This window comes from Globicephala melas, chromosome 2 (genome assembly GCF_963455315.2).
Source record: "Globicephala melas chromosome 2, mGloMel1.2, whole genome shotgun sequence".
NCBI lineage: Eukaryota > Metazoa > Chordata > Mammalia > Artiodactyla > Delphinidae > Globicephala > Globicephala melas.
Window position 1 is genome coordinate 33,247,482 of NC_083315.2, and position 22,192 is coordinate 33,269,673.

At 47.4% G+C, this 22,192-nt stretch overlaps 1 protein-coding gene across 1 annotated transcript in view; it reads left to right on the plus strand.

The window, feature by feature from the left end:
- The first annotated feature begins 2,628 nt into the window (after nucleotides 1-2,628).
- Nucleotides 2,629-22,192, plus strand: part of ABHD17C (abhydrolase domain containing 17C, depalmitoylase) — a 56,841-nt gene continuing 37,277 nt past the window's right edge. The window contains exon 1 of the mRNA XM_030878466.2: nucleotides 2,629-3,329. Within this exon, the coding sequence (XP_030734326.1) occupies nucleotides 2,743-3,329 (587 nt within the window). The 5' untranslated portion in view covers nucleotides 2,629-2,742. The remainder of the gene's footprint in view (nucleotides 3,330-22,192) is intronic.

Genomic DNA, 22,192 nt, shown 5'->3' on the forward strand with positions numbered 1-22,192 from the left:
CTGAATAAGACTAGGGAGTAACACACTTGGCTATCACCTTACCTTCCCACAGAAATATCACCATGGAACCAGGATTCAAAACCATTTCCTTAGCTTTTACAGGGATTTGGGGGGTTTTTTTGTTTGTTTTGTTTTGTTTTGAATGCATGGGGAAAAGTGTTCTGAATCTTCTGCCAAAACTTTAATTAAATTGTAAGGTACTTGAAAGCAGGGGCTGTCTTATCTTTATAGCTTCAGCACAAAAGTTCTAACATCCTAGGTGCTGTGAGCATGAAAAACATTACATCAGTATATGTTGAATATAAGAAACAAAGTGCCTAAACAGTAGCAAGTTATAAAGCTTTTTAGAAAGGGAAACCTAATCTCCAGAAGATAAAATTTGGTTTGGGATGAAACATCACCAAGTGTAAATAACGTTAAAATAAGACTTCAAATATTTAGTCTGAACAGGCTTTGCCAACCAAGTTTTCTTTAGCCCAAGTTTTTGGACTGTTTCAAAAACATTTAATAACTATTAATATTTTAGTGAAGAAATAATCTTTTAAAACCAGGTCCTGAAGGTTATAGAAATCAGTATGGGGACTTCCCTGGTGGTGCAGTGGTTAAGAATCTGCCTACCAATGCAGGGGACACGGGTTCGATCCCTGGTCCGGAAAGATCCCACATGTCGCAGAGCAACTAAGCCTGCGCTCTAGAGCCCGTGAGCCACAACTACTGAGCCTGCGTGCCGCAACTACGGAAGCCTGTGCACCTAGAGCCTGTGCTCCGCAACAAGAGAAGCCACCACAATGAGAAGCCCCTGTACCGCATCGAAGAGTAGTCCCTGCTCACAACTAGAGAAAGCTCGTGTGCAGCAGTGAAGACCCAACACAGCCAAATAAAGAAAGAAAAAAGAAATCAGTATGGGTAAATTCATTTAGATGAAGGTGCTCAAAAATACACCTTCGACTGATGGCGCAGTGGTTGAGAGTCCGCCTGCCGATGCAGGGAACACGGGTTCGTGCCCCGGTCCAGGAAGATCCCACATGCCGCGGAGCGGCTGGGCCCGTGAGCCATGGCTGCTGAGCCTGCGCGTCCGGAGCCTGTGCTCCGCAATGGGAGAGGCCACAACAGTGAGAGGCCCGCATACCACAAAAAAATAAATAAATAAATTTTAAAAACACCTTCCACAAAAGCCACAACAATGTTTAAATTCTCCTGGATGTCTGTGAGTTAAAACAACAAATCCAGAGTGGTGATGCTGGCAACCTCCATGTGTTTAGCTGCCCTGCTGGCAGTCCAGGAAGGGTATCTCCTGTCAATTCCTGAAAGAGAATTTAGCTGCCAATTCAGGAGGAGAAAGGAAGGATAGAAGGCTCTGCGAAGTTGGCACCAGAGCTTACTCAGTCTCAAGGCACTGAGAGTAATATTTGGAGGGGGGAAAAATCACTTAAAGGTGCATGCCAAGATTACAATGGATTTAAATCATTATAAAATCTTTCCTGATTAAGACCATTAAAAATCCGGGGCCCGAGAAACAAGCCTTGAGAAACTAGCACTGTAAAGGACGCCTAGCTGCTACTAGAAAATCTACTGCCCGTGGGATTAGAAATGACAACGGCCACGTGATATATTGCTAACTATACAGTGCGGCCCTGTTATAGTAGCTGACTTTTATAGATACAGGGATTTACTAAAGGCCCAGTCATGTCCCTAGGAAAGCAATACTGTGGCTACATGTGCAGAAACAGCCTCCTGTAACAGGGAAATAAAATACAGCGATCGCCGCTCTATCCCACACCACCAGTACCCTTTATGGTCCTGAGACTTTGGGAAGAGGCAGTTCAGAAAGCACCATGGACCCAAAGAGTCAAGTATTTCAGGTTCACTCCAACTCTCTTCCACTCGTTAAATTTTCAATAGATTCCCAAGAACCTCCATGCATGAGAAAACTTGGATTGGAGGAAGGGAATTTCAGGGGGAGGGGAGAGAGGGGAATGGTCCGATCGGGGAGGATACCCGCGCCACTTCCACTGTCCGGCCTGGGGATCGGCCCACCTGCCCCACGTGCCTACGCCCGGGTGCCCCGCTCCTCCGGGTCCCTGCGCTCCCGGAGAGCCCCTGTCGGCCCCAGGTCGTGCTTCCCAGGGGGCTAAAGGTGCCGGCGGCCCCTCCAGGGCCCCCTCTGGGGATCTGCCCCCTTGCCCCCCACGCAGACACCTAAGCCGGGCGCCCCATGCTCCGGGCCCCGGTCCGTCCCGGGAAGGAGAACTCGCTTCTCAGGCCAGAGCAGGTGCCCGCGCCCTCACACGCGGAGTCGGAGGAGGTGGCCGGGGAGCCCCGCCCAGATGCCGAGCCCGGCGCCGGGGCCCGGCCGGGGCGCGGGCGCTCGGTAACCCGGAAGTGGCGGCGGCGGCGGCGGTCGTGCGGGAGCGGGGGCCTGGGGGCGGTGCGCTCGAGCCGGCATGGCCGCCGCCGCCGCCCGCTTTGTGTGCAGCGCGCGGGCCCCAGCCGCCCGCGCCTCGCCCGGCCCGCGGGGCCGGCGCTGACCCGCCCCGACTCTAAGCTCGGCGCCCGCCGGGCCGGCCCCGCCTCCCTCCTCCTGCACTTCCCCTCCCCCCGTCCTCCTGCCGCCGGGCGGGCGGGCAGCAGCCGCCCTCCGTGCTCTGCTCGCGCGCTCCTCGCCGCGCGCCCGCCCGCCCTCGCACCCGAGCCAGCCTGCCTGCCTGCCGTACTGGCGGCGGCGGGCTCGAGGCCGCCCCGATGCCCGAGCCAGGCCCCAGGATGAACGGCTTCTCGCTGGGCGAGCTGTGCTGGCTCTTCTGCTGCCCGCCCTGCCCGAGCCGCATCGCCGCCAAGCTGGCCTTCCTGCCGCCCGAGCCCACCTACACGGTGCTGGCGCCCGAGCAGCGCGGCCCCGGCGCCCCCGCCCCGGCCTCGGCCGCCGCCGCCGCCACCGCCGCGGCCCAGCCGGCGCCGCAGCAGCCCGAGGAGGGCGCGGGCTCGGGGCCCGGCGCGTGCAGCCTGCACCTGAGCGAGCGCGCCGACTGGCAGTACTCGCAGCGCGAGCTGGACGCCGTCGAGGTCTTCTTCTCGCGCACGGCCCGGGACAACCGGCTCGGCTGCATGTTCGTGCGCTGCGCGCCCTCCAGCCGCTACACGCTGCTCTTCTCGCACGGCAACGCCGTGGACCTCGGCCAGATGTGCAGCTTCTACATCGGCCTCGGCTCGCGCATCAACTGCAACATCTTCTCCTACGACTACTCAGGCTACGGCGTCAGCTCGGGCAAGCCCTCCGAGAAGAACCTCTACGCCGACATCGACGCCGCGTGGCAGGCGCTACGCACCCGGTGAGCCCGGCGGCGGTCGCCAGGCCTGGCCTGCCACTGCGGGGAGGCGGGCTGGGGGTCCCCTGGGGGCCTCTGGGGCGGCCTGAGAGGAAAGGGGCCCCTCGTCCGGGGCTGTGGGCGAGCAGAGACCCCCCCACCCCACCCGCCGCCCCGCGGCCGCCGTGGATTCTCTTTTCTTCTCGCTCCCTGGCTTTCTCTCACCCCCTCCAAAAACTCCGCCAGCCCTCGGGTTCCTGGAGAGTTCGGACTCGGAGGATTTTGCCTGCTTTGGCGCGCCCGGGTGCCCCCGATCCACCGGCTGGGTCTTTTGTGGTTCTGGTTACCGAAAGTGGCAACGTTGGGGTGCTTAAATACCGGGCAGAAACAGCTTGGTTCGCGTTTAGTTTGTGTGAGCTGGCAGCCAGAGGCTGGAGGTCCTCAGGCTGAAGTGACCTTGGGTAAGGCGCGCGAGTCTCATACCTCTGTTTCCTTCCTTGTAAAATCAGGGGGCGAGACGGGAAGACTTCCAAAAGACGTTCCGGTTGTAAAGTGCTCGGCGGGGCCGTGTCTGGGCATCCGTGGAGTCAGCCGCAGGGTCGGGTGGTGTGAAGTTTGCCTCCTGGTGGGGCTGAGTAGCTGGCACTGCGGGCAGGGAGTTAGCTCGTGCCTGTGGGCCTGGCATCTTCCTCAGAGCCTCAGTAAAAACCCAGGATGAGTTGGAATCTTACGTTACAGGGTTTGGGGAATCTCTTGACCTTGAGTTAGCATTCACAGGAGAACGACAAAGTATTTTATCGAGGAAGGGCCTTTTATGTGCAAGGCAGAAATTGGGGGCGTGGTTTCCGGGCTAGACCTAGTAAGACCAGCAAACAAAACTTGAGTGTTAGTACGAGTGAGGCAGAAGTCTGGTAAGTGGGCAAGTCGTGTCACCTGTTTGTGGTCCGGTTTGGGTATCTATGATTTTGCCCCAGCCACCTGGTAGCAGGGATGGTGAAAATACCTGAGATCATGTCTCCTATGACATCCGATTGCTTCAGATGAAAGAGTCCCCAGAATAAGTTGAATTGGCACTGTTACGGCTCTTGACACGTATAGTCTTTATCTAAAATGTTTGCTCGGCTCATACAGACTGCCAACATTAGTGATCTTTGTCTCCATACGTATGCTCATAAATTACCCTGTGCCTTTCTGGGAAAATGACTTGTCCAACAGGGAAGTACTTAGGATTTAATAAGTTGCTTATTCATGTTTTCCTGAAGTCCTGAAGTTCATTTGGATGATAGCTTTTTGAAAGTGGTTTAGGCTGAGATGGTACCATAGGCAGAGACACTGAGTCAGAATCTACAAGTTAAAAAGCCACCTGTTCCAGTAAAGGGTTTCAAAAGTATGTGTGTCACACACAATCAATAGATTGCTAGAATTTGCTGTTGGTAAAGGTATTAAAAATAAGGGTTGGTATTAGATCTTTTTAAAGTGAAACATTAAAATCCTACCTTGAATAGGTTTTATGATAAAATTTCTGCAGAACACTGTTCCTGTATGTGCCTGTCTGGATTAGAATGAAATCCTTTCAGATATGCGTGTCTGGATTAGAATGAAATCCTTTCAGATGTAAGGCTAACCCTTTGCTCTGAATATGCAGGTGTGTCTGTGTTACAACATATGTGAGGCATAGTTATTTCCTGGAGACTTGTCATATTTAATTTAATTAAGGGCATTGTTTTAGGTAAGGTTAAATTTTGAATTATGTGCTGGTATAGCTTCACTTTGCCCGGGATTTATTTAACTTTATACCAGAACTCATGTCTAGATTGAGTTACTCACCTGTAAAATAGGTTAGAACTTAAAGGCTAAGTGAGAATCTTAGGATTTGAAGAAACCTTTCACATCTTCTTGTCCTGTGCTTTTCAAACTTTTTTGGTTTGTGACCCCACAATAAGAAACACATTTTACATCTAGATCAAGCGCACACATACACATCTGTGTCTATATATCAGAAGCAAATGTCTCACAAAACAATATTTTTGCCTGTGGGCAATACACATGCAGACTATTTTTTTTTTTAAATAAATATATTTATTTATTTTTGACTGTGTTGGGTCTTTGTTGCTGCGCGCGAGGGTTTCTCTAGTTACGGCGAGCGGGGGCTACTCTTCGTTGTGGTGCATGGGCTTCTCATTGCAGGGGCTTCTCTTGTTGCGGAGCACAGGCTGTAGGCACGCGGGCTTCAGTAGTTGTGGTGTGCAGGCTCAGTAGTTGTGGCTCGCGGGCTCTAGAGCGCAGGCTCAGTAGTTGTGGCGCACGGGCTTAGTTGCTCCGCAGCATGTGGGATCTTCCCGGACCAGGGTTCGAACCCATGTCCCCTGCATTGGCAGGCAGATTCTTAACCACTGCGCCACCAGGGCAGTCCCACTATATTCTATTTTATTTCATATTATTTTTTTTTTAAAGAAGAAGAAAAAGAATGCTGGTTGTAAAGGACTAAGTTTATTTCCCATATCATGTATGGACACTGTCCTTGTGCACCCTCATTTGACGGAGAACTGGGGAAGAGCAGTAGGTCTCTTGACTGCTAGTTTAGTACTCTTTCCACACCATGCAGTCCTATTCATCAGATTTCTCTAGAGGTGCATTTACATGTCTCTGTTATTCTAATAGGCTAGGAGTTACTTGACTCAGAAGCTAAGCAGTCCCTTAACCACCTCCTCTCGGCTCTCTGTAGTTTTTCTGCTCTAACCTTGCCTGGAAGATGCCCTCTTCTCTGCCCATGTACAGCTCCATTCAGGTGATTGCCATGGCAGCAGGATCTCCCCACCCCCCCGCCCCATGTACCCATTGTTCCGCGGCTGCCTCAGATCCCGTTTTGCACCCCCAGCCTTCATGTCTTCCTTGGGGATTTTTCTCTTTTCTGATCTCCTGATGAGAAGAGACACTCAGAACACTGCTCCGAACACTGATTGGAGAGCCCACCCTGTCCTAAGTCATCTCCATCTCAGCACTCAGGTGTTATTCCCCCAGGAGGAATGTAAGATGTGTGTGTCAGTGCCGTGCATCCCGCAAAGTACCCAGCCCAGTACTTGCCCTCCCTCCTCATACTCACACCCGGCCTTTTGTATATGCCCCTTTCCTATGCCCTGAATTCTCTATCCTGTCTGGATCCTGACTGGGGTCTGGGACCCTTGGTATTCCTGTGCACCTGGTACTCAGCTCCTTTACCTGCACTTATCACACTGTGTTGCTGTGTCCTGTTGTGTGACTGCATCCCACTAAGTTGAAAGTTCCTTGAGGGCAAGGCCTCCCTGTCTTCTGTTTTCCCAACAACCGGCAAAGTGCCTTAAGATAAGAGACACTCATTAAATGTTCGTTTAATGGGTTGCGCACATGGGTGCCCCATAAATAGATGGGATAGATTCAAATTTTCCTAATTTTCTTACAAAGAGTTGCATCTGTTTTACCTCTAGGGTTTGATATCCATGGGCATAACCATAGGCAATGAAAGGGGTTACAGTGTGTTGGCTTGAGGTCTGATCCACTTTGTATCTATTGTATGCCCGTGTTTGCAACATTGAAGTATCTGTATTGAACAGAAGAGTGACAGGAACCCTTTTGTATTTCTCTTCGTCCTTTCTCCATTACTATCTGTGCACGCTCCCGTGAGCTGCCAGTCCTTGACGGAGGACTTCAAACACAAATACCACCTAGTATTTCCATGGGTGAAGGTAGCAAATTCCCTGAATGATGAGCAGTAGAGTGGGCCAGTAATCTAAAATAAGGGTTTGGGGAGGAAGTAAATTCTAAGGCAAAAAGGTGGTCATTGCTATTTGGCCAATAGATGATTATTTTAAGCATTTGAAAAATGACTGAAAAGGGTGTAGAAGAGAGGTGGGATTTGAAAGAGCCAGGGAGAGCATGGACTCAGCATGGAAGAAGTAAGTTGGTGTTTTATTAGGTTCGTACAGCTGTAGCAAAGTACCATAGACTGGGTGGCTTAAAAGCAACAAAAATTTCTCAATTCTGGAGGCTGGAAGTCTGAGATCAGGGTGCCAGCATTGTCAGGCTCTGGTGAGAACCCTGTTTCTGGTTGCGGACTTCTCATCGTTTTCTCACACTGTGGAAGGGGCAAGGGAGCTTTCTTGGGCTGGTTTACAAGGGCACTAATCCCATTCATATGGGTTCCACCTTCATGACCTAGTCACCTTTCAAAAACCCCACCTCCTAATAACATCACCCTGTGGGTTAGGTTTCAACATATGGGACATGTGCATGCATGCACGCGTGCGTGCGCACGCACACACACACACAAACACAATATTCAGCCTACCGGCAGTTGGTTTTATTTATTTTTAATTAATTAATTTATTTTTTGGCTGCATTGGGTCTTTGTTGCTGTGCGCGGGCTTTCTCTAGTTGCGGCGAGCGGGGGCTACTCTTCGTTACGATGCGCAGGCTTCTCATTGCGGTGGCTTCTCCTGTTGCAGTTGCAGAGCACAGGCTGTAGGCGCACGGGCTTCAGTAGCTGTGGCACGTAGGCTTAGTACTTGTAGCTTGTGGGCTGTAGAGTAGTTGCAGTGCACAGCTTAGTGGCTTAATTGCTCTGTGGCTTGTGGGATCTTCCCGTACCAGGGCTCGAACCCGTGTCCCCTGCATTGGCAGCTGGATTCTTTTTTTTTTGTGGTACGTGGGCCTCTCACTGTTGTGGTCCCTCCCATTGCGGAGCACAGGCTCCCGTCGCGCAGGCTCAGCGGCCATGGCTCACGGGCCCAGCCGCTCCGTGGCATGTGGGATCCTCCCGGACCAGGGCACGAACCCGTGTCCCCTGCATCGGCAGGCGGACTCTCAACCACTGCGCCACCAGGGAAGCCCGGGAGGTGGATTCTTAACCTCTGTGCCACCAGGGAAGCCCCTCGAAAGTTGGTTTTAGAACAGAGAGAGACAGTTGAGAATCTAAACATGGTGGAGGCCTTGAAGGTTAGGGCATGTTTTACATTTGAGTTACTAATACACTTTATAAGCATGTTGTGACTCCGAGCAATTGAGGGAATGGATTGGAATCACTTAGAAATATTTGTAGAAAGGACATTGTGAAAATCAATGTAGCCTTATTGGAGGGTAGTGTCGTCATTTGAGCTGGTGTGATTAATTTGTGCAGTAAAGGCTGCCTGTTGGTTAAGGTGGGATTAAGTAGGCGGATTAAGCCTCCTCAGCACACATCCTTCAGGGGTCTTCTCGGATGTGAGCTGATTTAGGCTGCAGAACTGGGACCTGTGATTCAAGAGGGAGTGAATCAAGCTGATTTGAAGGTGTAAACCCAAACAAGCAAATAACCCAGAGGATGAGGTGTAAGTTAGACAGAATTTTGGCTGGAACATTTTAATCTAGAGAAACAGGAGAGTAGAGGCATTTATGATTCAATACGTTATTAGTGTTTCCCATCACTATTCACAGAAGTTGTTTTGTGCAATGACTGTGGACGAGAGAGGCATTTGGCAACACTGGCAGAGAAATTGACCTCATCAGAGAAAGCAAATGCAGAGAGAGGAAGGTAAATAAGAACTTTCAGGGAATTCCTTGGCGGTCTCTTGGTTAGGACTCTGCGCTTTCATTGCCAGGACCAGGGTTTGATCCCTGATCAGGGAACTAAGATGTAAGATCCCGCAAGCCGAGAGGCTGGGGTTAAAAAAAGAACTTTAAATGCCTGGGTACAAAAGACAAGTTACAAGAGACTTACTGTTTCTTTCACTCATTCATTCTTTCAGGTAATAAACCATTAACCGTTGAACACACATATATTGATACTGTGATTGTACCAGACACTAAGGTTTGCTTGAGTATCGTTAATCTCAAACTGTGTCTTTTTTGTGTGAAAGGATGGACTAAATTTTAGAGGCATTTTGAATATGTAGCCGTGTGTTGCTCTTTTATAACTTTTGCATCTGTGATTCACAGGATCCGTAATTGGAAAATCCCTAAGTCATGGGAAGGCTGTCGTGGGTATCCTCAGGTAGTGAGGGCGTTGAAAAGCACCTTCTTCTGTTGGTTGTGAATGTTGTTTACAGTTACGACTCAGGATGGATTTCTCCTGGGAGCAGCAAAACAGTTACTACTTTACCAAGAGTGTGGAATTTAATGACCTAACTTCTTTATTCTCAGTTTTCTCAGAGGGAATTAATTCCACGGTGCCATTAAAGGAAGAATGCTCATGATTTCTTCCTGAGTTTGACTGATTAGCGACAAGGAAAACAGAATGTGTTATAAATAATGTGTTATGTGAATGCACAATGATCTTTCTAGAATGGAAATAGACTATCAGCGTGCGGTTCAAGGCAGTCAGTGTGAAACTATCCCATTAGGAAGAACGCAACTCCTAAGAAGAGACCTTTTGAAACTGACATTGGTGACGTGTGTTTTGGGGGTTCACTTAGAGCCTTTTCTTTAATGTCCCCACCGCCCTTCTCCAGTGCCCTCGGGCTGTACCTGGTTCTTCAGGCTGCCCTCGCCATGCCATCAGGCAGGATTTCTTCCTCTAGCACAACAGAATCTGCGCTGTCACCCCTGTCCCACCAAAGCTTACTTTCCCATGGTTCTATTTTTTGAGGGGCCTTCCTTTCTTCTAGTAACGCAGATGCCAAAGATCTGACAAGCCTTTCCATGTTTCTGTGTTAATGGTCAATAACTCCTTAATGGGTTTCCTCTTACTGTTTTTATTTAGGGCAATCTTGGAGGCTCAGTTTTCTAAAATTCAGTCTGAAAACTCTACTAGTGCAATGGCATATTGCACTAGTGGAAGAGCCCCCTCTTTTTTTTTTTTTTTAATTTTCTGAAGAAGTCTTTAGAATGATACTGTCGTGAGGTCACTTAGGGCAAACCCTTAAGTTCACTCCCGACCTTCTGCTACTGCTTGCACTTCCCTCCCTCTCTCCAAATTTAGTAACTACTGTACCCATATTAATAACCCCGCGTAAGACTCAGGAGTCTGGCTTCAGGAATTTTACTGTTCATCGTGGCAGCAGATTTACCTTCTCTATTGGATTTTGCTTACGCTAGTGTTGGAGGCCATAAATCTGCTCCATTTTAAGAAGCTTCATGTACATAGAGAATGGACTTGAGGACACGGGGAGGGGGAAGGGGAAGCTGGGATGAAGTGAGAGAGGGGCATTGACATATACGCACTACCAAATGTAAAACTGATTAAGCTAGTGGGAAGCAGCCGCATAGCACAGGGAGATCAGCCCGGTGCTTTGTGACCGCCTGGAGGGGTGGGATAGGGAGGGTGGGAGGGAGACGCAAGAGGGAGGGGCTATGGGGATATATGTATACGTATAGCTGATTCATTTTGTGATACAGCAGAAACTAACACACCATTGTAAAGCAATTCTACTCCAATAGAGATGTTAAAAAAAAAAAAAAAAAGAAGAAGCTTCAGGTACAAGAATCCAAAGTCTCAACACAGATACACTTAGGAGAGCGTGAATTGGATATCAGAATGATTTTTTTTTCAGGATTGCTTTAAATAATAGTTTGCTGATTTGTAAAAGACTTAATTTGTGAAAATTAGATGTACACAAAACTTTTTGAACTAGGGAACTTAGTTCTAATTCCAGCAGTCCCTCTAATCCATGATGTCACTCATGCAGGGAGACGCTCCACACTTCTGGGCTTTACATTCCATTGTTTTAAAGGCAAGGGATTCAACTACAGTAAGTCCGCTACATACGAACCCTCAAGTTGCGAGCTTTCAAAGATGCGAATGTGCATCTGGTTCTAGCAAGGAACCAGAACCTGTGCCATCCACGTCAGATGTGAGTGACGTTGCAGCTCGCCCTCCATCTCCTATTGCTGACGATCCTTCAGCTCTAGCATCTCCCACCTCCTCCCCCTCCTCCAGTCAGTAACCCTTCTTGCCTGTTCACTAGATGTCAGCCTCTGGATGCCAGCTGTCGTACTGTACTACTGTACTTTTCAAGGTACTGTGTTGTAAGAGTCAAAATGTTTTCTTTATTTTTTGTGTTTCTTTTATGTATTATTTGTGTGAAAAGTATTATAAACCTATTCCAGTGCAGTACTAGAAAGCCGACTGTGTTAGTTGGGGACCTAGGCTAAATTTGTTGGACTTATGAACAAGTTGGACTTGTTTCGAACATGCTCTCGGGCCGGAACTGGTTCATATGTAGGGACTTACTGTACATGGCTTCTGAGGTGCCTTCTTTAAGTAAGGCTGTGTTTCATGATTTTCAGAGGAAGTACCTCATGTTTTTGAATTTGCTTTCCCTGACTACACGGAGAAACTTGGTGGATTCAAGTCTCTACAGTGGATCTCAACCCTGGCTGCCCTTCAGCAGTTCCAGGTAGATTTTATCTTAGAGTGTGTGTGTGTGTGTGTGTGTGTGTGTGTGTGTGTATCTAGACACATGCGTGTGTGTGTATCTGTGTGTGTACATTTATATAAGTGAGCATGTATTCATTCACGTGTGTGTGCTTCTGTGCGTGCACGTGTGCAGCCAGGGTTGAGAGGCACTCACTTAGAAACTTCAGTTAAAGATTGGCCACAGGGCTTCCCTGGTGGCGCAGTGGTTGAGAGTCCGCCTGCCGATGCAGGGGACACGGGTTCGTTCCCCGGTCTGGGAAGATCCCACATGTCGCGGAGCGGCCGGCCCCGTGAGCCATGGCCATTGAGCCTGCGCGTCCGGAGCCTGCGCTCCGCAACGGGAGAGGCCACAACAGTGAGAGGCCCGCATACCGCAAAAAAAAAAAAAAAAAAAAAAAAGATTGGCCACAATTACAATTGGTTAACACTTGAAGAAAAGAGTATGCTAGGGAAGATTTTTTTTTATACGCGTATGTAGATGGTTTTAGTTGAAGGTCTTTGGTGGCCAGGAACCCGTTAGCGTGGACCAAGATGGGGAGTAGTTGTTGAGAGGACACAGCCATGTTCATACTTGCAAGATTCCTGAGCCTCCCGGGGACTGAAGTTGGGGACTCGAAAGCCGTCTTGGCCCTTGGCCCTCACGCTCTCAGCTTCCTCTGTGTGAGCTGGTGCCTCGCAGCTCCTTCTCTCTGCATGCCTGGTCCATTGCTCTTTCTACAGCAAGCCTCTTCCCTGTTCCTGGTCTCTGCGCATCAACTTCACCCCAGCTGTGCTTACCCCCGACTCAGCTGCCCAGGAACTGGTCTCCCTCTGGCTTCTAGATACCACGTTCCCATTCTTCTTCTTTTGTAAAAAATTTTTATTGGAGTATATTTGATTTACAACGCTGTGTTAGTATCAGGTGTACAGAAAAGTGAATCAGCCGTACATATACATATATCCACTCTTTGTTAAGATTCTTTTCCCATATAGGCCATTAGAGAGCACCGAGTAGAGTTCCCTGTGCTATACAGTAGGTTCCCATTCATCATCGACTTTATATATAGTAGCGTCATTCCCATTCTTGAGTCCCTCAGTTGTACCCCGGGATAGTGATGGCCGGGGCCGAGGCGTTGTAAGTGAACAGGGCTCCCTCCTTGGGGATAAGGTGGGGCTGTGGCTGGGATGGGCACTGCCCCGCACAGCCATCACTAGCACTTCTGGAGGGGGTTGCCCGGGGCCGTCTCCACTCTTCACTCAGGCCCTGTGTGCCCCAGCCTGTGACTGGCCAGAGAGCACGGACCTTGAAGAATAGATCATAATTAAGAGACCTTAAACCAGGTCAGTAGACCACTGACATGGTTGCCTCATGACCGGCGTGTCGCTCCCTTTGTGAGCCTGGAAACAGAAGACTGTGGAAAAATAGGGCTCTCCTCTCGAGTTGCCTCCCCCCTCTCTGCCCTGCAGCAGATGCACCATCCGCCCTGCAATGGGGGCTGCTGTGCAAACGGTCTGTGGTGTGAACGGAATTCTGCACCGCCCTTGGGGCAAAGGAGACAGGGAGGCGGTGGGTGAAGGGGGCGGGGAGAGGGAGGCCCCCAACTCTGCAGGGGCCAGCGGACTCCTGTGTCGCCGAGTCACAAGAGATCCCCACCTTGAAATGATTTAATGATTCAGTTCTTCATTGAGATGATTTACTGCTGGAACCGATTTGTGGCTCTTACATCAGAGTAGCTCAGGCAGGGTTAACCTCAAGGGTAACCTGAAGAGGAGTGTGGCTGCCAGCCTTCACTTTCTCTGCTGTTTTTAATGGTCATGGGCAGAGGTTTTGGAGTCACACACCTGAGTTTAGGTCCTGCCTGGGCCACTTATTAACTGCTAGACCTCAGGCAAGTTTCCTAACCTTTCTGAACCTCAGTTAAAGTAATAACAGTGGTGGTCGTAGGGGCGCAAACTTGGCCACTGCAACGTGTGTCTCTTTGGCAGAAGGATTATTTGAGGCTGATTATTTTAAGAAACTGTAGCCACAGGAGAAGCTTTGGAAAACCCGAGCAGAAGTTACCTTTCTGTAAGAGACATTTACATGTATAAGGGAAATCTCCATTTGTAAGGGTGTCTCCCCAGCTGCTCCAGGAAGGTTGGGGGGGGAGGGGGCGCGACCTTATCTCTAGAAGCTCTTATCAGTGCAGAAGGTGAGGACTTTAATCTGCATAACAACCGCACCTTTGTTTCCTCTGCTTTTCCTGGTGACCTCCCAGAGCTGATCGCTGCCGCAGTCTTGTTTTGCTTTAGCTGAAGATATTTAAGGTACAGACTTCTGCCATAGAGACTTACTCAGTTTTCCTGGGTCTTTCCCATGTATGCCTGTTATTAAACTTTTGTTTGCCTGTCTCCTGTTAATCTGTCTTCTTTCAATTTAATTAGTAGACGAGCCAAAGAACCTAGAAAGGAAGAAGGGAAAACTTTTCTGCCCCTACATGGTAATCATAATAATCATAACAATCATAACAATAACAACAAAGACCTCATGTCAGATGCTCTAGCACACGAGGCTTTCCGCATCGTCAGGGGACAAAAAATGGGAAGCTGTTGTTGTTTAAGATCGTTGAGAGCATTAGAGCTGTAATCACCAAATGCTCAGATCATGCTGTAGACCAGACGCTTAGATCAGGTGTTAAAGAAATTGCTCCCTTCCCCCTTCTCCATACATGTAAATAATACCCAGGGCGAGGGAGCTTGATGGGCGTGGCTATAGAGGAACTGTAGAGGAGTTTTAGTTTTATTTGCAGCTAAGGGGGAAGAGGCTCTTTGAATTTGTTCCTCTGACCTCGAGGGCTCTGTGTATGATGTTTTGGCTCCAGGGAGTGGTGTGCATTAGTATTTTAAATCGGATAGCACTTCATCTACCAAGGTGTTTATATCCCCAAAGGAGACCTTAAAAGGAGAAGAAACCTTACCTGTAATCCAACACCTTGCAATTACTTTGCAAACGCTTCCTGCTTTGCTCCCTTCCCTCTGCCCTGCTGTTTCCAGGCTTAGCTGCTCAGGAGCTGAGCTTGTGTTCTGGGCGGAACCAGAGACTTCTCAGACACAGAGTCAGGGATGGGGAGAATGAGGAAGTGGAACTCCCTCATTCTCCACCACTTAGGACATTCTGGTTGCTCTTTTTTTTTTTTTTTTTTTTTTTTTGCGGTACGCGGGCCTCTCACTGTTGTGGCCTCTCCCGTTGCAGAGCACAGGCTCCAGACGCGCAGGCTCAGCAGCCATGGCTCACGGGCCCAGCCGCTCCGCGGCATGTGGGATCTTCGCGGACCGGGGCACGAACCCGTGTCCCCTGCATCGGCAGGCGGACTCTCAACCACTGCGCCACCAGGGAAGCCCTCTGGTTGCTCTTTTTTAATGGGACAGCCTTCAGCAGATAAGAGTTATCTTTTTTTCCTAAAGTTGGCCCAGGGACCTGAATGCACGTTTCCTCCTAAAATATGAATGCTCCGTGACGCCTTGTACCTCAGATCCCTGTTGAGTTTTCAAGGCTGTGTGAAATGGAGCTCATTGATGACTTCTACAATATTGATTTACTTCAGAGTGTTAAAGGACCGTGGCACCATGGTGAAACTGGAGACCTCTGTTTCCAGGAAGTCTAGGTCATTCACATTCAATGCTCAGACTGTTAACTGTTGCATGACATTGACTTGCTGAATCACCGAGAGGAGCCCTACCTCAAGGTTACTTGTTAACCGAGTCAAATGAAAAAGGAGCACAAGGAACCTCCAGTGCTGATTATTAGTTTGTTCCTTCAGTTTACATTTTTAAACGGTTAAAATGAAACCTGGGCAGTTACACTGGGGGGAAAACGTAAAGCAAGCCTGTATTCAGAATATATCTACAAAGAGTGAGTTTCCAGACGGTAATTATAACTCTGCCGGCCAACACCTCTGTTATTATAGTTGGTAATCTCATGAGAATTCCAGCTTACCCAAAACTGTTCTTAGTGATGGTCACAGACAGAACCAGACCATGTGCAGTGACAATTATATTGACTGCAAAGGTCTGTGATACCAGAGCAAGATTCTTGTGCGCTGGTTTAACTAAAACAGTTTGAGTTATCCCTAGTGTCATAAATAATGCAAGGATATTTCAGAATCTCTGTTTTTGGTTGCTATGTTGTTTAACGATTACTATCGTCATAACATTCATACCATTTAAATTTACATACATGTATATGTACATACACGTAACCAGTTACGTGTTTAATCATTTCTAAACATTTCATATAACAAGGCTACATAAAATGATTTTTTAAATCTTCTTTTAAATAAATTTATTTTTTATTTTAGGCTGCATTGGGTCTTCGTTGCTGCGGGTGGGCTTTCTCTAGTTGCTGAGAGCAGGGACTACCCTTCCTTGCGGTGTGCGGGCTTCTCATTGCGGTGGCTTCTCTTGCTGCGGAGCACGGGCTCTTGGCACGTGGGCTTCAGTAGTTGTGGATAGTGGGCTCCAGAGCGCAGGCTCAGTAGTTGTGACACATGGGCTTAGTTGCTCCGTAGCATGTGGGATCTTCCCGGACCAGGGCTCCAACCCATGTCCCCTGCATTGGCAAGCAGACTCTTAACCACTGCGCCACCAGGGAAGACCAGCTTCATCTGCTCTTAATACATCTTTCTAGGGTTTTCTTGATGTTTTTAGTAGGAAAAACTAATGTATTCCAATTAAACATACGACTCCACGTTCATTTAAAAATCATTTTAGGGCTTCCCTGGGCTTCCTGCGACAGCCCGCTCTCCGCACCTCACATCCTTCTCCATACGCTCCATCCGCTGCCCAGCTCTAGCTTACATCTGTGCGTACCTGGCACAGCGCTGTCTGGCCAATAATGAGCGCTTATGGAATATGTGTTGAGTAAATAAATGGATGACTCGGTGATTATGAGTTTACAGACTTTAGTGTGAGAAATGCCTGGGGGGCCTTGCTAAAATGGATTCTGGACCCCACCCTCAGAGATTCTGATCTAGTAGATCTGGATTAAAGCATTTTATATCAGCAGGCCTGGTACAAAGGGCGGGTGGTCTGTATTTGAGGAATACTGAGACATTTAAGTTGCTTGAGGACCCCCAGAATGGCTCACAGCTGTATCATAATTGCTTCCTCCTTAGAATTTTTTTTAAAAAATTTAAAATTTTGGTTGCACCGTGCAGCATGCTGGATCTTAGTTCCCCAGCCTAGGATCAAAGCCATGCCCCCTGCATTGGGAGTGCGGAGTCCTAACCACTGGACCACCAGGGAAATCCTGGACCAGCGTTTCTTGATGTGTAAAATGTGAGAGCACCATAATTACTTTTGCAGGATTAAGTGTGGTGAAGATTACAGTTTTAATTTGCATAATTCCTCCTGCCTGTCTATTTCCACGTGTTTTCTCTCTGAACCGAATGAAACTGGGGCAAGAGTTTCTGGGGGACTTTTATAGGCATCTGTATCTTCTAAAATCCACTCTTTTATTATCTTTGAGTGATCCTCCCATCTTCACCTTTACTAAAGGATTGCAAAGTTAATTAATTAACAGCCCAGACAATTGGAATCTAAACCTCTTAGGAGCTGTTCTCTTCCATCAGCACCTCTTTTCTGGAAAGTGCTACTTGGAGTAAAAGACTGCTGCCTGTATGCTTATGAAAGAAAAAATATGCCTTGGCCTTTCTGTGTCTTTACCTGGAATGCCCTTCTCTGGCCAGCACAGGCTGTTCAGGATCCGCCCCCCCGCCCCCAGCGACACATCTCCCCTACAAAGCCTTGCCATCCAGGCGGCTGGCCCTTCCTCCGCTCCCAGAGCTCTGATTATATGTCTGCTCCAGCTGCTCCAGCTCTTATCACCTGGTCTTTTGGTTTGTTCTGTCTGACTCTTGTACAAGAATGCCATCTCCTTGAGGACAGGGCCAGGTTCTGACTCTTTTGGCTCACACTGAGACCCCAGTACAACACCCTGTGTATTGTACAGAAGACCCTTCAGTGTCAGCCAAAGGAATGGTGAGAATCACTGAGGGGTGGTGTTTGTACTGGGCCCTCTTTCTTTTCAGGTTCAAGATTCAGAGTCTTAATCTCCTTTGATTGGGCCTCAGGTATCTGTGGCCACCCCAGCTTCCTGCTGAGGCCTCTTTCCTGGGTTGGGTGTGAATGTATACCCCAGCCCAGGGGAGAGAGAGGGGCGATAAGGGACCCTGGGAACTGAGATCCTCCCGGCAGCCCGCCATCCGATCCTCCTCATGGCTGGCCCTCCTTCTGGAAGACAGAGCTGTTTTCTTCGGAGACACCTGTCTGTGGGACCATTCCAAGAAGGGTAGAGGAGTACTTAGAGGCAATGGGGGGACGTTTGTCTTTTTTGTCATTGATGGGCCAAGAGTGGATGCAAGTCTGTCTGCTATCAAAGTGAATTCTCACAGTCCTCCATACCTGTATTGATGGCCATCTCATGTTTTTCTAAGACTTGGGAAAGGTGGTTGTGGTTATTGTTATTGAGGAATATTTGTATATTTCATCTCAGCTGACAATTAAGAGAATGCAGACTTGGAAAAAAACGTCTCTCAAAGTCCACTGACTGCCTCTCTATCGCCTTCATTTCCTCATGGTCCTTGAGGCCTCTACACCCGCTACTTTTTTTCCCTTGCCATGTTTTGTTTTTTCTTTTAACTTTATTATGGTATACAAGGCAAATAAAATATTAAAATAAACCCCATGTCTTTATCACCCACCTTCAACAGCTATCAACATTCTGCCATTCTTGTAGCATCTGTACTTCAACCCACGCCCCATCCTTACTCTTTTATTATTACTTTATAATAGGTCTTATTTTTTTTTTAAAGAAAAAGTCTGCATCATTGACATGCACAGATCTTAGCTGTCTGCTTCCCCAGCAATATCTTCTTGCTGTCTGTATTAGCACTCAGGCGTGTGATGAGCTAGCTGCAGGCTCGAGCTTTTCCTGATGTGCTGTGGTGTCACACCATTGGAGTATGGATTGCAATGTGAGAACAGGTTTAAGGGAGATATTAAATAGATTTAATATCCAATAGTTATCAAAGGAAAGGCACTGGAGTCTTGGCCCTTGTTTTCAATATCAGTGTTGTAAAGAGAGAATAAGTTGGGGACCCCCAGGGGTATGTTCCATTTTATCTAGAATTAGTGGGGTACAGTTAAAAGAGAACTGGTGTGGGGCTAGGAGATGTAGCTTCTAGGCAACCATTGAGATACCCAGCTGTGTGGCCTGGATAGTCAGGTAATGTCTTTGGGCCTCATTTTCTCCATTTATAAAAAGGAGGTTTGCATTAAATGTCAGTTCTGGTTTAACCATCATTCATTGATTGGCTGTTTTGTGCTAAGCACATTTCACACATTACATTATTTAAGCATCAACGTATCTGTGAGGTGGGGACTGTTATCTCCATTTTAAAGATTTGAAAACTGAGGACCAGGAAAGATGAATGACTTGCCCAGGGTCACACAGAGTTAAAAGGCGACCCAAGATGTGGACCCAGGCATCCTGACCCTGGAGCTCTTGTTCTAAAATCACGCAATATTCCCTGTGTAACGAGTCTCCCAAGGTGATGGGGTAGGTAGGGGGTGAGCATCTTTCAAGGTGCTCAAGACTGTACACTGGGATGCAGAAAGAAAATACCAGAACTTACATTTCTGCTCATTATTTACTATTTTTCAATATATGTTTTTGTTTTAAATGTTCATAAGATTTTATATAGTGTTTTAAAACACTAATGTACATATAAATTTTTATCTATCTACACACACACACACACACACACACACCAGGAGTACATGCTCTCATTTTTATGAAAAAGGGTGCATGATGAAAAGTTTAGACACCAGTGCACTGGATTAATACCGTTACCTAATATTTTTTGATTTCTATTCTCAGAATTTTAGGATCTGAGCATGATGAGAAATTAATATTTTCAGAAATGACAATCCTTCGACAAATTCCCTGATGTGTCAGGTACTGGGCTAGATGCTTGGTACAGTCTTGCCTTGTTACCAGATCTTCTATAGTACCAAAAAATTTTTAGTTTGCATTTAAAAGATGACTTTGAATACCCTTAGGGAGGTGACACTGCCCCACTCCCGACACAGACACACACACACACACAGAATTCTGTACTTTTGTCTAACAGTATTCTCAAGACAAAAAATGTCTCCTGAACCTTTGGAAATCAAATGAAAGGAAGAATAGAAATGATTCTTTTCTACTGAGATGTCTACTCAGATTCCTTTCAGCACTTAGATGAGATGGTTCTCACGAAGTTGCCTTTTGTTTTATGATCCTGATAAAATGAAGATGGCTGAAGATTAGTCAATAGAACGCTCGATAACTTCAGGTGAGCCGCATGGTGCAGAGCAAGGACAGTACAGCCAGACTGCCTGGGTTTGAATCCTGCCTGTGCTGTTTCCTCTGTGCCTCAGTTTCCTCTTCTGTAAAATGGAGAAATGATAGTAGTATATGTAGTAGTGTTTGTCATGAATAAGAAATGAGTCAGTGTAAAGTGCTTTATATGTAAGTTCGATCAAATGGGTTTTTAAAAAGCTGAAAAGGAAGAGGGAAAGAAATGAAAGAGTTTATAGCAGATCGCCTTCAAAGATCGGAGAAATAGCCTGCTGTATCTCTCGAGGGTTTTGTAATCTCCAAAGCACTATCACAGACACGGTCTTTGTTCCTGAGAATAGTTCTGTGAGAAAGATAGGACAGATACTGTTACCCCCACTCGATCCAAAGGTAGAAGGAAGTGAAGGGAGAGTGAATGACTCACGTCACCCCACGTGGCTGTGAAGTAGTAAGTGCAAGGCTTCAGTGTATTTCTTTAGACTTTAAAAAATGTTCCAGGGCTGCCTCTCTTAATGTGTTGCCATTAGTAATTACTCCTGTAGTTTCTTTTCTAATGATTCTGTCGGTCTGTACATAAAGCAGTCGTGTACAGATGGTCCGGCAACATAGTCTTTTTGTATTTGACCCTTTTACTTTTATTATTTTTTTAAAAGTGCAACTGAGTTTTCTTTCTCATTCGTCTGTTTTTCATTCCCGAAATTGGTTTTAAGGAGCCATTATGACCTATTTTAAATAACAGAGCAGTGTTTTCTTCCTGAGCATTTTAAGCTGGACCAGTTTTTCCTACGGAATTGCAGGAGTTCTCTTTTTAGATGGGAAGTGAAAATCTTTAAAAAGCCATCTGGTATTTATGGACCTGGCCCTGAGGGATAACTTAAGAATGGGGTTCTTATCCTCAAGAACTTGAATTACCATTGCAGATGGTTTCCTGGAGTCAGGTCCCCCTCCACGGATATAGGGTGTTTATCATACCCAGCTGCCCAAGAGCCTAGTACTTGGCAGTTTTCAATAAGGATTTACTGACTTAACCCCAGACTGGATCTGGACGTGCTTCTGTCTCAACAACCACGGGACAACAAGTAAGGTAAGTCCTCTGACCTTGTTGGAAACCTCTCTGCTTTGTGGGTTCTTATCAGGCTCTAGGTCCCTTACAGTTTCTTGGAAGTGAGAAGGTCTCTTTAACCCTAAAAGGAGAGGCTCTTGCAGTAGAAGAGTTATGTCCAGGGCATCTAGAGGCTTCTCAGCAGAGTGGATCCCTGGCATAAGACACCATTCATAAAAAAAATCATTTTAAATCCTTCCCCTCTCCTCCCACCCCACTAAAGTTTAGTCTTCTCGAATTATGGCCAGAGATACTAAAGGGCATGGTCATTTCTCCGGTTAACTGTGCTGTGTAAGTCCATTATATTTATCAACGGATTATAAGGTGTTGACCTTCCATTGCCAGGTAGACCCTTAGGGCATACAGTCAGATGATTCTCGGAAGGGACCTGAGAATGGATGTGGTCTGGTGGACCCCTAATGCCAATCCGTGGTGTAAGAAGACACTTTGACTTATTTTTCACAGCAAAATAGGAAAAATAAAGGCAATGCAGGTTTCCTGAAGCTGGATGTATTCAAAGTTTGGATATTCTGAGGTTTTGGCCACTCTTGCTTTTGTTGTTAAAATCACCTTGAAAAATATTTTATTTGGCAACCTGAATCATTTCCCCATTTTACTGGAGTAGGGAAGGAAGGGGCAGTTTGCCTGGTGTCTGAAATCTAGAAGTCTAGGAGCTGGTCAATTAGTCTAATTCATACATTATTTAAGAATTTATTTTGGGCTTCCCTGGTGGCGCAGTGGTTGGGAGTCCGCCTGCCGATGCAGGGGACACGGGTTCGTGCCCCAGTCTGGGAAGATCCCACATGCCGCGGAGCAGCTGGGCCCATGAGCCATGGCTGCTGAGCCTGCGCGTCTGGAGCCTGTGCTCCGCAACGGGAGAGGCCACGGCAGTGAGAGGCCCGCGTACCGCAAAAAAAAAAAAGAATTTATTTTAATTTCTAACATCAAGTGCAAAATTTGATTCATCATAATCTTAGGTTCTTAGTACACTTTTATGATCTGCTATCCATTAATTAGTTTGTTTAATGTTTGTTTTAATAATAAGTGTCCCAGAGCTT